Source organism: Hyperolius riggenbachi, chromosome 6, assembly GCF_040937935.1.
Source record: "Hyperolius riggenbachi isolate aHypRig1 chromosome 6, aHypRig1.pri, whole genome shotgun sequence".
NCBI classification, from domain to species: Eukaryota; Metazoa; Chordata; class Amphibia; order Anura; family Hyperoliidae; genus Hyperolius; species Hyperolius riggenbachi.
In genome coordinates, this window is record NC_090651.1 from 251,713,324 (window position 1) to 251,730,003 (window position 16,680).

Here is a 16,680-nt window from a genome sequence, read left to right on the forward strand (position 1 = left end):
TCTCCTGTTGAAGCGTGGCCTTAGGAACAGTTTAAAGGACCACAATCATGAAATTTCTAAAAAATGTAAGAAAACTAAAAATGATTTATACTGAAGAGAAAGCTAGTAAAAGGGATACTAATGGGTTTAGAATTACCGTAGGTAAAAAATAAATCACACTGCACATTCATGACAGCCTGCATGTGAGGGGGTCTTACCAGCGGGTTATGGAAGGCTGTACTGCGGGCTGCTAGCTGTCCAAAGGCATTTCAGCTAGTAGTAAAACGGTCGCCTGATTTTAGCCAGGCAGATACTTTGTAGATCAAGGACCCCTCCCCCTTTTACACAGGCACAGGACAGCCTCTGCAGGTAGCAGAACAGCTGATGCCTCCCTTCGTTTAGCATAGTGACTAAAATCAGGAGACAGTTTTACTACTAGCTGAAATGCTGTTGGACATCTAGCAGCCCGCACTACAGTCTCCCATAACCCCGTTGGTAAGAACCCCTCACATGTAGGCTGTCATGAATGTGTAAAAAGCAGTGATTTATTTTAACTGATTCTGAACCCTTTAGTATCCCTTTTACTCGCTTTTTCTTAAAGGGACCCCAAGCAGTAACTAAAATAAAAACTTTCACTTACCTGGGGCTTCCTCCAGCCCACCATAGGCTGCGAGGTCCCCCACCATCCTCCTGACTCTTCTGAGGGTCCCTCTGGCAGCTCCATTGCCGGCGACACTTGGGCCTTCGTGACAGTACTGCGCATGCGCGGTTCAGAGATAGAAAACTGCGTACGCGCAGTGCTGTCACGCCGGCCGCCGTGATGACGCTGAGCGGCCGGCGCGATGACGCGAAGTGGCGGGAAGGATTCAAAACTAGGAAGTGTAGCCTCCCGGAGCTGACGGTGGGACCCGCAAAAGAGTCAGGACGACGGCGGGGGACCTCGCAGCCTACGGTGGGCTGGAGGAAGCCCCAGGCAAGTGAGTTTTTATTTGTTACTGCTCGTGCATCCCTTAAAGTATAAATAATTTTTAGTTTTATTTTTTATACATTTCGCGATAGTGGGTCTTTATGGATATGGATAGGTTACAGTTAGTGTTCTGCTGCCTGTCCCTTTCAACTGCAATCAATCAGTGGCAGTTTTTGATTAAATAAAACAATTGCATCTATGAAAAATCTACCTGACAATTCAAGAAAAATCAATTAACTGAATGTATTGATAAAGAAATCCTATAATTTTGTTACGGTAAATGGGAGAGCTGAAAAATTGTGATCACATTGGATTAAAAACATAATCGTTAAACATTTTGCAATAATTTTAAATTACCTGAATTAAAGCAGTTTGCATAATAATACGCTTATGCGGCCGGGTTAGGGTTAGGCCATAAGGGTCAGGTGGAAGTTTCTCACCGTGCTAAAAAAAAAAAGAAAATACTGTATCTAAAATTACGGTGCCTAAACTATGGCACTGGAAAATTTTGGCTCGACCTGTCAATGCTGGATCCTTTCAAACCATCTCAGCCTTTCCGCACAACCAGCAGACCGCTTCTGCAAGGAAGCATCACAATAAGGAAGTTCATGGTTCTTTTCAAACAATTTGATTTAAATTTGTCTATTAATAAGAGCAAAGAGATGTTTCTTACATTTTTTTTTCTTTACAATTTAACTTAGAATTCCTAAATAAACTAATCAACTGAGTTTTGTTGTATATTTATCATTAAGACCACAGATGATACAGTAAAACTGTAGTAACTTATCCCAGTCTGTGAACCCAGTCTATGATCCTTGCCAGTTCCTTTTCATGGTTCCTCTGGAACTATATAGTGCTGACATCTTCTGCAGCGTATTTACCTATAGTATATAGTCTTAGAGTAAGCCTGACACAGCTTGAGGAAGGACCTTGTCCGAAACAGCGTCTGTCACTGTTATGGCTATCTTTGTTTTTTTAAATAAAAGAGCTATACATTACCGACGTGATGCTGTGGATTCTTCGTATTAGTATATAGTCTTGTCACTAACTGTCCCTCAGAGGGGCTCACATTCAAATCCCTACCACAGTCATATGTCCATCGTAGTCTGGAGCCAATTCAGGGAGAAGCCAATAAACCTATCTGTATGTTTTTGGGATGTGGGAGGAAACTGGAGTGTCCAGAGGAAATCCATGCAGACATGGACAGTGCAATGCGTACTCTGTGCAGCTAGTGCCCTGGCTTAGTTGTGTTGGTTAGAACTGCTTTGGTGACCTTAGAAATATCTACATCAACAGTAAATGGGAGAAAGTCTTAATGAATCAATAGCAAATAGGTATCCTCATTTGAGTATTCCATTGCAATCGGTGAACTTAGTAATGTCAAGCATAAAGTTGACTGGGGTCTGTGTTTTGATGAAGAATTATTTCTATCTGAATGGCTGTCCGTTCACGTGCCCTTGCCTTTCTTTCTATCAAGCTTTTTCCCATATAGCCTCAAATACATTAAGAATGAGCAGTACGGTGTGTTTTCAGGAGCAGAGGTGTTTCATTAACCGAATGAATGGCAATGCAGTCCACTGTCTAGAGAAATGTGTACAGCGGAACTTTAAAACTGACTTTAATGGATAAAAATGATCTGCGCCTAAGAGCAGTCTTGACCAGTATATGGCAAGCTCAATGAGAAGCTGCGGCTCTCGCGGGTACGCGGAGGGGTACGTATTGCCGCCGGCGATCGGGCATGGCTAAATGGTGCGGCGGGGCTTGGGGAGCATAGCTATAAAACACATTTTGCTACAAAAAATCCTCCCGGCGGACGCAGCCTCTGCAACTGCGTACCGCCAGGGAGGTTAAAACTATGCCACATCCGGCTTAAGCAGCCACAAGAGCAGCATAGTTTTAACTATCGGCGGTCCCAAAGCAGTTAAGCCAACAGAGGTGGAAGACACATGGAATCCAGAATAAGGATCACAGCAGAATAGCAGCAGAATGTTAGAGTATCAGAAAATACCATTTGCTTGGCATTGCTCCAGGATACTCTGCAAAGTATGCATCAGTTGCTTGGTGACATCAGAGACCTATTTCTTCTGTGCTCTTCCCACAGTCTGTTCAGGCTAGCATGAAAAGAACTAGTCTCAGGAACATTAATATTTATATATACAGAATACACATGAATCACAATGTACACAATCATTTGGTATCATTTACAATTTATTTCCCCAAATGATCAATAATGCATTGTTTTCATTATTAGTTTCACAGGTGAGGTTTTTCTCCTTTTATTGTTAGCTAATAAATGCAGCTTTTCCTCTACCTAGGTGTGGCGAAAACATGGACTGTAACGCTGGCCAAACACAAATTGATTTTATTGCATTTTTCTTTTACCCAATTAAAAAAAAATCCTATTACATTTCTACACACTGTGACTTATATGAACGTTAACTCCCCCCCCAGTCAGCAATTAAAACATCACTGACATTAGTTAAAAATGGGATATAGTAATTTGCTTTAGCTGATTTTAGTGTTTGCCTCTGATTCAGTTCTACACTAACCTCAAATCATACATAACACTGCAAATGCATTATACCTCACTGGGAACCTGCATTAGGGCTTTTAGTTCTCTGTAAAGGAAGTGCACAAACACAAATATATACTCAATTTTTAGGGAGAAATCCATATTTCAATTCACATCATTTACACAATATAGAGGTGAAAAACAAATGAGGGTATCGACAATTAAAAGGCTAGACACACAGCCCAATTCTCACATTTGCAACTGTGCTCCTAACTCCAGCGCAAGGACTTAAGTCTCGTACACCCTTTCATTGTGATTTAAAGTGACCAATTTTTCACCTCCATGTACTATGAGCATTTAACTATTTTTTGTTCCTGGGGCGATATATCTATTCCACAAGGGACTTCACTTACTATACCTGGGACATAGATACTTGTCTTCATCCACAGATGTGCAGCACACATGCACACTCACGCTTGCCCGTCAGTGGCAGTTACAGGACAGTGCTTGATTTATGAATAATTTATTCCTTTGAATTCAGCTTTCTACACAGGAAGGCAGCCTTCTAGTGCACAAATATAATAGTACACTACACTTATAAGTAAAAATATAATTAACACCTTTCTATCCTCATAGTAAAAACAATAAAAAACAGAAAAACAAAAAAAAACAAAGTGAAGGCATTTAAAAGAGAATACATAAATTGTTATGTTAGGGACTTGGCTTTCTATGTATGTATGCCGCAAGGGCATATTACTGTTGTTTGCAAATAAGGACTTGTAATTATTGATGGGGTACAGCGAAAAAGCAAAAAAAAAAACCTTTATTGCAAAATAAAATATTGTCACCAAACATTGTACTCGAGACATAATTTAAAAGTTGTAATAATAACCAGGGAAAATGTGAGTTTTATCTACAGTCGCACAAAGTATTTTAAAATTATAATGGCTGAAAACTGAGAAATATATATTTTTTTATTATTTTCTTCTAATCTTGTTAAAATGCATATCAAATGAAATCATTATTAGCAAAAACTACCACCCAAAGAAAGCCTAATTGATGGCCAAAACAATATATAGATCATTTAGGTAAGCTAAATAGTGATAAAGTTATTGGCAAATTAATGGGAGGAATGCTAAAAATGTGAAAATTGTTCTTTTCTACTCAATAGGAAATTATATGTTAGCAGAAATCTGATCTAATATCACTGTCACTGCCAAAGCCACAACTTTGTGCTGCTAAGCCTATATGCAGCACAAAGCTAATGCAAGCTCACTTGCATACTGGTCTCTGTACTTGTTCAGAGGCCAGGAGGTCAGTGATTATGTATTCAGGGGGTCAATAAGGTGCAGACAATATGCTAGGGATATGGTAAGAATGTGGCAGTGAGTTGGACAGAGGCTTGACATATGGCAGTAGGCCCCGTTCATGAGTCTTGTTAGTGAGAAGAGCCTGTGCTGCAGCAGTGATAAGGTTGTATATGCAGCCATTCTGCCAAATGTGATTTGAGACTTAGTACAGGGTTAGGGTTACTTTTAAAATAATAATTTTATCTGGAATTCAGTTCAGCCACAAATTTCCAACTTGCCATTATAAGTGTACATTTGATTTGAAAAGAGATCACAGTTAATTGATCTAAAGTTTGGTTTTACATAGAGGCAATCATTTTATAAAATCAGTCAATTTATTGCACATTCTAATGTTTGTGGCCAGCATTGATAGCCTTGAATGACTAGATATAAGCACCTCTGTGTTTGGGAGAAGGTATCCAGACTCCTCACTTCTTGCAGTGGTTTCTCTTGCTTCTCAGTGCAGTGTAAGGCCTCTTGCACACTGCAAGTGATTCCGATTCAGATTCCGCTTTTTAATCAGTTTTTACATCCGATTCAGATTCCAATTTGCAGTTTGCTCCCTGCACACTGCAAATCGGAATCTGAATCGAATGTAAAAACTGATTAAAAAGCGGAATCTGAATCGGAATTGCTTGCAGTGTGCAAGAGACCTTAGAGACTGCTCTGGTCATCTCCTGTGTCATAGCCACAGGATGCTGCTCTGGGGAAGGGAAATGCTTTGTCTCCAATCTTCATAACCCCTGCTGATAATTCTGGTCCTACAGCTCTTAACTTCTTGCCGACCGCGTCACGCCAGTAGGCGTGGCCGCGGCGGCAGCCCCAGGACCGCCTAACGCCAATTGGCGTAAAGTCCTGGGGCTCTGTTTTGCAGGAGATCGCGCGCAGGCTGCGCGCGCATCTCCTGCTTGGGGGGCGGAGCTCCGCCCCGCCTTCAGTCTCCGAGCGGCTATTGCCGCTCGGGAGACCGGTAGACGGCGTGATCGCCGTCTATTTACTTTGTGCAGCGCTGCGATCAGCAGCAGCGCTGCACTGGGGACAGCCGTGTGACACGGCTGTCCCCCTGGGGGACAAGAGAGCGATCGGCTCTCATAGGCAGAAGCCTATGACAGCCGATCGCCGTAATTGGCCGGCTGTGGGGAGGGAGGGAGCGAGGGAGGGAAGGGGTTTAAAGGAAGAGGGTTTTTTTTTTAAAAAAAAGGCAACAATAATATTTATTAAAACAAAAATAAACATGGGGGGAGCGATCAGACCCCACCAACAGAGAGCTCTGTTGGTGGGGAGAAAAGGGGGGGGGAATCACTCGTGTGCTATTTTGTGCGGCCCTGCAGCTTGGCCTTAAAGCTGCAGTGGCCTTTTAAACTAAAAATTGCCTGGTCACTAGGGGGGTTTAGCCCTGCAGTCCTCAAGAGGTTAAGCATGCTCCTCTACGCTCAGTGCTATATGGGACAAAGCATGCTGACTAGTGACAATAGATAAAAAGAAATAAACAATTTAAATATAATAAGAAATGAATAAAGTGGATGTATAGCCCTCTCCACCTAGCACACATTAAACGCCCCCAAGGGGCAAAGTAACACAAAATCCCCATTAAGCTACAAATATTATACATAGCTGCACAAATCAGACATGTAGCAATATTAGAGGTATTGTTATATTATGGTACTATATATGGAAGTAATAAAGCTTTATAGAGTATAATTCCCATTGATTGTGCTCCACATTTAAGAAAAAAAATTATAATTTTTTTTCAACTTTGTTTTATTGAATGAACGTATAAAAGAGCCATGCAAAGGTTACACAATAATAAACAAAAACCGAAACAAGAAACAGCAAGGCGTATTTTGACAAAGGTCTTATATCTAACATTCTACTATATGATGTTCGATGAAACAAAAAATAAGAATATTTTGTTGCATTTATGTACGCTAATATCAGTTTACTAGTTTTCCCAGCAATGTCATTTTCAGGAAGACCTGCATTAACCTAGTCGGGCATACAATATCAAGAATTTTTTTTAGTTTCCTGCATCCTCTACTTCCAAAAAAATATATGGGTTGCCGGCATTTGTTAGGTTTTATGTTTATAATTTGGGTGTAATTTATGCTAGGGAGAAATGGCAGAAATCCTACTTGGCAAAATAGTTAATCGCTGTTCCTCCATGATCGATCTTTGCACAGAACTATAAAATACTCTGGTTGACATCATGCTGTAGAAAATGTTGTAGTATAGTTGGTTGCTATACAAAATGTATTTTAAGATTAACGTTCCTCTACTCCTGTCCTCACTAACTGCTCTCCTTTGTTTTGCCTTTTCACTTGTGCTTTCTCCAACTCTCTAGTAAAAGACTGAAAGGATAAACCAGTGAAGGTAACACACCGTTACTAGGTTTCAAGTCATTTGGAAGACTGTCTCTTGTGTTGAAGTTTAGTCAATAACTCTTAAACACTGTATGATGTGCTACACAGCTAAAGTCACAAGACAAAAAAAAAAATCAAGCTGAAATATTTGCATATCCATAATTGTCTGTGTCATTTACATAAAAAGCTAAAAAAAATATAGTTCTCCTCTATATGACCATGGAGAATAAGGGGGCATAGAATAGTAACCCAAATACCCCTATTTTTCTCTATATCAGAGGCTGTTGCCCATTCTCTATTTCCGCTTTGCAAATTTGGCAGTTATCATTCTTCTGAGACTTATCTCCCCCAGAACTGCTTTGTCCTGCCTCATAGGGGCATTATGACGATGTTATATAAAGGACATTGACATCTGGGGACTGGGTATAAGTCATTCCAGTAGTGGAAAGATGGGTGAATAAGTCATAAATTACCCTACATTTATCGATTGATTGGGTACCTTATCAATTCATGTAGTCACCTTATTACAAATCACTTTGACAGGTTAGATGTAATGACTGCAAAATTGTAATGAAAATGTACATACAAAATGTATACTACCTAATAAGCAGTCTTTTGCAGCAGTAAGAAAATAGTAGTAATATGTATATGTAGAATATGCAATGTTTATTGGAAGCAGGGGAGATAAACAGAACAGCCCCCTGCTATGTTACTTTTAATGTTAAGATACTCAGTAAAATCAAGGACAAAGCTCACTAACATTGAATGTGATCATAAAACTGTTTTTATGGCAGTGTTTAACCTTTTTTCTAATGAAGTATATTAGTACATTACTACTTATAATAAGCAAATAAATATGCCTACATAAGAGATATTGCCTAAAATTCACTTTCTAGCCCATGTTTTTCCTTACAATCCTGCTACTGAATACTTTTTCCAAATTGTGTTTGCATGATGAGTTTATGGATGGTTTGCATGTGAATTGTATGTTCAGTGAATATTGCATGAGTTACTTTCTCTGAATTGAAGAAAAGCAAAGATGGCAAAGAGATTGGTAAAAAGCAGCTCAGAAATGATTCTAAAAATGAAACTTGGGCAAAACAACAACAACATTTTTAGCAGAAGAGGATAGGTACAATTGTGTATCTCATCCGTTTTTCACTTACGTTCACTTTAACTACTTAATGGTAGGAGCTGCTGAAGTCTAACTGGACGCTTAGTCGCGTCCAGTGTTGCAATGGTGGGTGCACGTGCCTGCCACTCATTACCGGCGGCATTTATGTGGTGGCAATTGGTGAAGGGGAACAAGTGTCAAGCCAATCACAGTGCCTGGAATGAATGTACATGACCCTGATCAGGTGCAATGTCCATTCATAACAAAGGAAGTAACATAAACGGAAAAAAAATTAAACACTTCCTAGTAAACCAGGATAGTGTTTGTAGTGCCATCTAGTGGCGAAAAAAGTAAATTACATCCACCATACATTTTCAATAAAGAATTAATTAAATCAATCCCTTCCACAGCCCCCTCCCCCAGTTAACCAAAAAAAAAATTAAGTTTAAAATTAATAGTTTAAAAAATACAGAAATAGTTGCCTTAAGGACTCCGCTTTTTTTTTAATAAGTATTCTATGAAGGTATATTACTGTTATTTCGGTAAATAAAGGCTTGTAAGTATTGACTGGACACAAAAAACCCAAAACAGAATAAATACACCTTTATATCCAAATATGTTGTCGTCATACATTGTACTAGGAACACAATTTAAATGTTGTGATAGCTAGGACTAATGGGCAAATAAAATGGGTGGGTTTTATTTATAGTAGCATTGCTTATTTTAAAACCAAAGGGGTGAAATTGGAGAAAGTGTATTTTTTCATATTTTTCTTCCTGTTTTACCCTATAAAATGCATTGAAAATAAAGTAATTACTGAAAAGAAGTATCACTCACTAAAAGTCTAATTTATGGCGAAAAAAAACAAGATATAGATCAATTGAGGTGAGATAAGTAGTGATAAAGTTCTTGGCGAATGAATCAAAGGAGCGCTGACAAGGAAAGATTGCTTCCGTCATTGAGGTGAAAACACCCACAGGCTACCTTATTTCTCGTGACACTCTGGCCAAGCACATTAGAATGAAACATGTCAGTCTGGTTATATATTTTTGACAAACACTTTATAATAAAATCACCAGGCATGCAAGATTTCTGTAGAGTATGTAATGTTCTCTATGGAATTTAGGCAAGCTGCATCCACTAGCAGTACCTTATTGTAGCATCGTTTTGGGGCAGGCTTTACTCACCTTTTTTTTAATGTTGCAATGACAGTCCACATAGGCCAGCTCACCTTCCTCTGAGAAATCTCCTCATTGTAGTTCTACCCTGGATTCCTTCACAGCTGATTCTCCATCAATGTACAAAAGATATATCCAGCCCAGGGCCTCCTTATTAGCACCCACTGCCCATCCATTCCTGATATCAAGATCTTTTTAGACTATACTGGACTTTTGGGGTTTGGGGGGCGGGGGGTTGGGGGGGGGGGTTGGCCTTACAGGAAACATTTATTTGCCTCTTCACATGGATGTGCCTAGCACTAATAAATACTTCCTCTGTATTCTGAAATGTAATCATAACGCCTTTCCTCAACTGTTCTCTAGTCCAAAACCTCCTACTAAAATGTTGGTCCCGCAGTTATATAAAATTCTATTTTGTGTTACCAATTGTATATTGGAACAAAAAATGTTGGGCTAAATGTCTGCTCAAAAAAAACTAGTGATTTCTGGAATGACAACTTGGCATGTGGTTCTAGCCAGTTTGAATTACTGTTTAAACACACTATGTGTGTCATGTTAACCGTCTGGACCTTTGCTACTTTTATAGGCTTCATTTGTCTGTTCTGCAGTGCCTTGAACACTGTTATGTCTAATGCACCATTTCTATGGTAGCCTATAGCCATGTACATGGCTATTAATTGTCTGCCGTGTTTACTTATTGTCTTATTGCAGAATAAATAACTTATCATAATGTCATATAATAAACTATGAAAAGTAATGAATATTGCAATTCATATAACACCATGTTAAATCATTTAAAGCCTTCATTCAATTCCTTTTTTTAATGCATGTGATAATACATTTGCATCATCTGGCAATGCACTGCACTAAATATATTTAAATACCTGGCTGGTTGACTCTCTTAGTATTGTGTTTTCTTTAGATGACTGTACAATGTTATTGTTCAGGCAGCTATTCAAATGTTTCCCCCATCTCATCATCTCCTCCAGGAGGTAGTCAGTAAGGGCCGGTTCACACTTGTTTTAAAAATGTATCTGTGGCTCAGTTTTGGGGCCTGAATCAAAACCGTGGGCCACAGATTACAATGTTAAAAATAGAGGCCGTCTTCACCCTGTTCGAAAATGGATCCGCAGGCGATCCATGCTGAAAAACTGAACGCAGGGTCCAGATATGCAGGGTTTCACAGACCCTTATCGCTCCCGGATACACGGAGGGGTAGTGAAGGGCAGTACAAAAACGGATCTCCCTTTACACAGGCTATTCTTGCACACAAACAAATTGCCTACTGCCTGCTCCTCCTCTTCATGTCACCCCAATAGGTGTCCCCCAGGTAGCCTGAGGGGGTAGCAGCCAGGACAGGGGTATTGGGCACAGTGGTGGGAAGGGGGGGGGGGTCGCCTCCCCTCCCTCACCTGGATCCCCTCGTCCCCGCTTAATGTCCAGCTATGTGCGACAAAAGTAAAGGGCGAGCTTGCCGCGTGACCTCCGGCAATGCCGTCCACTAGACTAGAGGGCGGCATTGCAAGAAGTCACGGCAAGCAGAGGAAGTAAGGTGCTTCCCCACTCGCTTATTTTACTTTTGCTTCACATAGCTGGAGGGAGAGCGGAGACAGGGGGAACCCAGGTGAGGGAAGGTGCCCTGCCAATGTGCCTGCTACTCCCCATCCTAGATGCTACCCCACAAGTTATACGTTTTTGTGGGTAAAAAAGAAACAAAAAAAAATTGTTACGTTTCTGAAAACTGGATCCCGGACCACAGATTGCATTCTGCAGCTGGGTCTAGTGTGGACCGACCCTAAGGGCCTTGGAGGGGACCGCAGCAAGTATTTTCCATGGGAAGGCAGATCACTGGACCCCACCCATCCCCTCCTTCTCCTGAGAATTTAACTCTTCGTGACCTGAACTGCTGCTCTACAACTGAGCCACCATTTCTACTAAGTGTGTAAAAAATAATTTGATCTTTTTCCAGAGCCATCCACAGAACCTTTTATAAAAGAATTTAAAAAAAAAAAAGCAGTGACAAAAGGTTCTTATTCATAAATGTATAAACACACTGGAGAAGATATGGGAAATTTTAAATGCTTCTTTACACACTGAACAGGGAGGTACTGTGGCTGCAGTGCTGGACACAAAGATTTAATCTTTCAAAAGAGCTGGGTGAGGTCAGGTGATTTGCTCCATGCTTGTGAAGGAACGCCCACTCTGCTGGTGAGAAGGGACTGCAGGAGCCATCATCCATGGATTTTAAATATATTTAATTCAGAGTACATTGTGCAATTGTGCATTGCTAATTTATGCGATTTAGTACCATGTACATAAAACTGTGAGGCTGTACTATAACGTTAAACAAGACTGTATCATATTTTCTACACAGGAGTTCTTTAGTAAGGCATGCTGTTATTTAGTGAACCAAGCAAAATAGGGTAAAGTCAATCATATGGCTCCTGCTTTCTGCTACCTACAATAGTTTAAAACCAATACAAGGCATGAAAACTTTGTTTTGCAGCAAAAAATCATGTTGGCAAACCTTGGTCTCCTCTTCAGATTGGTCTTGAAGCCCGACTTATCACACCAACTGTAGAAAACTGTAGAAAAGTAGTCAACTAGGAGAACCCATCCACTTCTTTTCTCTGGCTCTAGACTGCAGTAGTCAGTTTATTTATTTATTTTATTGTGTCGGGGTTTGAAGTCTGTGATACCTTTATTCTCTCCCTTCAGTCCAGATGACACCAACTGAAGCGAGTCAAAGTTTCCCTACCAGATCTAAATAAACCTAATCGATTGTTCCTCGCTCTATCCAAAATGAAATAAAACTTTGCTTTCAATTACATTTTTACATTTTAATATTGAATTCATTTTAAGCACACACGATCTTGTAGTTATACTGTGTTTGCGTGCAAGTTTTGTTTTCTATACAGGGATATTTTACAGTAATACAGTTATCCAGAGATGTTTTGTTACTCATAGTGTTTTCTATTCCTTTACCTAATTATTATATAGTGATTTATGGAGATACGTACAAAAGCTTGCCACAGACGTACTAAGCTAACCTATAGATTCGCAATGTAAAGGCTACCATACACTGTGAGATACAGCCCCCTTTACAGCCCCCCCCCCCCCCCCCTATATTGATATGGAAACAATTGATAAGGAATGCCTTGATTTTAAACAGCGTGTTAGATTTTAGGTCTAGGGTCTAACCTATTAAAAATATTCAAAAGTGCTATTTACTTGTCAATATTTTTAATAGATTAGACCCTAGACCTAAAATGTCTTAAGCCCTTCTCTCCATTCTGCCTTGCTTGAATTGTCCTGGGCAATCAAAGTAGATGACTTTCATAGGTGCCAGTGCACAGGTTGGGACAGTGTATGGGGGATAGCAGGGTTTTGCCAGCTCACAGGTGGGGTAATTAGTGTCTCACCGGAGCTAATAACCTCTGGATTTCTACAAAACATGTGGACAGGGTTGGGGAACACTGGATTAATGGACTACTCCGGCAAAAAAGTAAGAAGTTAAAATCTGACATAACTGACAGGTTTTGAACTAGCCCATCTCCTTATGGGTAGGATTCTCAGGGTTTTCTTTGTTGAGGATATGAGGACAGCTTATTTAACTGCTGCAGTGTTCTTGGGTAGGACAGCTTATGAAATGTAGCAGTGTCTGTAAGTGATCATTATTGTATAACTTACCTTTTTTAAGTGGTCCATAGTCAAGGGGTGGTGAGAAGATCCAAACAATAAATCATATTTTTTTAAATGATTGCTGCATAAATATGTTAAGAAAAACAAAAGTTTGCTTTCCTAAAACAGAAAGAATTTGCGATAATTCAGGTTGGAGTGAGCTTGAGATGTCTCCCAGAGCAACACTGCTGAATATATGCAAATTTTAACCATTGTACCCTTAGAAGCTAAACACACCTCCAGAACCGCTGGAATGCAATGATGTGTCAGCTTGTTAATTTGTACAGAGCCATAATAATCCAACATGCATACAGACTGTTTCGGATTGTTTGATCCTCATCAGTGCATGGCATGGATTAATTTGGCTCTATGGAGTAGGCCTTGTAAATCCGAGAGGCACAGACTAACCAGCAAGCTCATGGTGATCCAGAACTTATTGGAGTGTGTAAGGGACTACAATAGGACCATTGTAGTCCCTTACTCTGTACAAATTAACAAGCTGACACATCATTGCATTCCAGCGGTTCTGGAGGTGTGTTTAGCTTCTAAGGGTACAATGGTTAATTTGCATATATTCAGCAGTGTTGCTCTGGGAGACATCTCAAGCTCACTCCAACCTGAATTATCGCAAATTCTTTCTGTTTTAGGAAAGCAAGCTTTTGTTTTGCATAAATATGTTAATTGTCTGGGCCAAACATGAATATGCATGGGCTAACTGGGCACACTTCACCCAACATTTCCTAAGGTTGAAGAAACATTAAAGTTCAAGCAGGTGAATGCAGTGAAGACAATCCAGTTTCCCAGGGGGTGACTTTAAAAGTCCCGCAGTGCTATTAGACACACTCCCTCATAGAAATGGGTAGGTGGGAAAGGAGATATGTTCCGCCATTCATCATTGAGGGGTAGTCTCCACACTTGTAATATATGTCCCTACAAAAAAGTGTTTAGCATCCATAAATGAAAAACTAAAAGTAAACAAATCCTTTTTTCCCACTTTTTCCAGATTCCAGAAAAGCGTCAGTGTGCAGGTCGGTCTCTTCTTTATGCAGTCTTGAAACCATTACAGAAGAACCCACCTTCGCGAAGAAAATACCTCTTTCTGGTCCAACAGTTAACCAGCCAGCTGCCTCAGTCAAAAATGAGGGCTGTAAAGGGAGCGATGAACCATCCGGATCTGAATGTCCTAATTCAGCTAGTACTGCCAACAGCATGCATAGATCAAACAAAACAAATACTGAACCCGCAGTTGGTTCAGCATCAGAAGCCACCAAATTTCCATCCACATGCTCTGGAAACAGCTCTGAAAGACAATGCAAAGACAAAAATGCAAGTTTGATCACTATTGCCAGCAGTATCCGTGAAAAAACATTTACCATAAATTCTGTCAACATGAAGCCAGGAATGTCTTTAATAGCTGATGTTTCTAGAGATAAGGCCAAATACTGTCAAATGAAAGAAATAAAAACCGACCAGTTCTTACATCAAAGCAGTGGCTCTGTAGAGGCTAATAACAATACTAAGTTGCCTGAACAACAGGTAAAGAACAACTCGGTAAATAGTTCAGCAACATCTGCTGTTCAGAAATTATCACTTGACCATACGGTCCAACAACTGTCCTTCGCCAGTGCTGGCCCACATGTACCTGTGAGAAGAACGAAAAGTGAAGGTCATGCTATTTCACACAGCTCAACCTTAAAATTGAATTCAGCATGTCAATCTCCAGCAGCAGAGGTGTATTCTGACGCCACCGTGAATGATAAGATATGGAACAAATTAGAGTGGAACAGTCATAGGGACAGCATGTCTTTGTCTTCCAGTAAATCATCTAATGACACAGTGATTGACCTGTCCTTGCCTAATTTAGCCCCCAAAAGTTTGCTAGATCTTAATATATCTCATGAAAACCTTGAAAGAATCAATTTAAAAAATACCATACGACCAAGATCTGCAACAACTTTGGCTAGGGAGATGTCCTTAGGAGTAACTAAAAGCAAATCCAACCCAAATTTAATAGCCAACAACAAAGCAGTAGGTGAAATTTGTCCAAGACCTTTGGCCAGGAATCATGAGGCAGTATTGCCACCGCTGCCGCGCCGTAATACTTGGAATAGATTATATGTGGACAGTCTGAAACAGACGGCTAGTAAAGCCAGCTCTAACAACAAGGCATCCTCCAGCCAAATGATGTCCAAAAGTCTTGGCGATTTAACCTCAGATGATATTTCTTGTGACTTTGAAAGCAAGTACAGGAGCATTAGTAGAAGTTTTATCACAAGATCAATGAGAGCACAGAGGAGGCCAAATGGTGCAAACGCTTCTTCCAAATCTACGGATTCACTTACAGAGCAACTGAAGAAACTCACCAGCTTTGAGAAAGAAAATGACATTACATCTCCTACTGAGTTTCACCCAGTACAGTATGAAGATGACAGCATGAATTTCCTCCGAAGGACATCCTCCAGAAGTCAGAGCAGAGTACGATACATTGCCAACAGAGCGAAACAGGCCCAAGAACGACAAAGACTCCAGAATCTTTTAAACAGTAATTCTATAGAGGAAAGGGGGAATCCAGAGGGTGCATGTGCAATAACTAAAGGGTTCTGTATAGATGCCCTTTCACAATCTCAGTTTACATCAGAATCCTTGGACAAGTTTGGACCATAATAATGTAGTACTGTGACTGAAATTAATATAGCATTTATATTCATGTAAAGTATGTATGTATTATTTGACAAAGTTGTCCATGCAAGAAATACCTCGCAAGGGAAAAAGATATATCTTCTGTTTTGAGATTCCACTGGACTGCTTAAATTCTAAAGCACTTAAAGTACTGTATATATTTTTAAATGGATTGGTTTACACTGGATCTGCAATATTCCTCAAGTCCACCGTCCTGTTAAGTTCTCCCAAAAAATGTTTATTCCATCCAACTGATGACTGGCCTTTCTTCAGACTCTCCTGTAGTTCAGAAGAGGTCCCTCCTCCCACATAAAGTATGCTAAACCTTTTCTGCACTGCTTTACCAATGTGAAATGTCATATTTTTAAATCGCTGCTGTATAAAGCACTTTTAAAGTACAATTTAATTTTATTTTTTGCACTGCCATATACAGTTTTAAAATTATGGTATGTTTTAAAATGAAACATTTTAAACCTTTCCTAATGTATTATTGCTGTAAAACAACATTTTTGTCTAAAATGTTCACATTTTTAGCTTTGTTTTTTTTTTAAGAGTTCATTTCTAATGATGCCCTTGAAGGTATTGTTTTTTTTTTGTTTCTTTTTTTTCCTTTCTCCATTACAAATGTCATGTTAATCATCTTTTTATTTGAAATGAGTTTTGTTTTATTTTTAGTTATACTAATCTTCATTCATCATAGTAATCAACAAAAGTTTGTAAACCACCAAAATCTATTAAATAAAATTATTTAACCATATTAGTTTGCCTTGTGTGTTTCAGAAGCGCTATAATTGATTGTTGAGAAAATTTGAGAACACCTGTCCAATAATAATTCATTATGCTACAAGGCTTGGTTCACAC

General features: G+C 39.7%; 1 protein-coding gene across 14 annotated transcripts in view; it reads left to right on the top strand.

Annotated features, from left to right (window-relative positions):
• PLCH2 (phospholipase C eta 2) overlaps positions 1 to 16,457 on the top strand; it is a 1,280,386-nt gene extending 1,263,929 nt beyond the window's left edge. For 12 of the 14 annotated variants that reach the window (XM_068240676.1, XM_068240675.1, XM_068240674.1 and 9 more), the window contains one exon: positions 14,144 to 16,456. In XM_068240676.1, the coding sequence (XP_068096777.1) occupies positions 14,144 to 15,804 (1,661 nt within the window). In that variant the 3' untranslated portion in view covers positions 15,805 to 16,456. Of the gene's footprint in view, positions 1 to 7,148; positions 7,178 to 14,143 lie in introns of all 14 variants that reach the window. The other 2 variants (XM_068240687.1, XM_068240673.1) reach the window with 2 other exon arrangements.
• Positions 16,458 to 16,680: the final 223 nt, after the last annotated feature.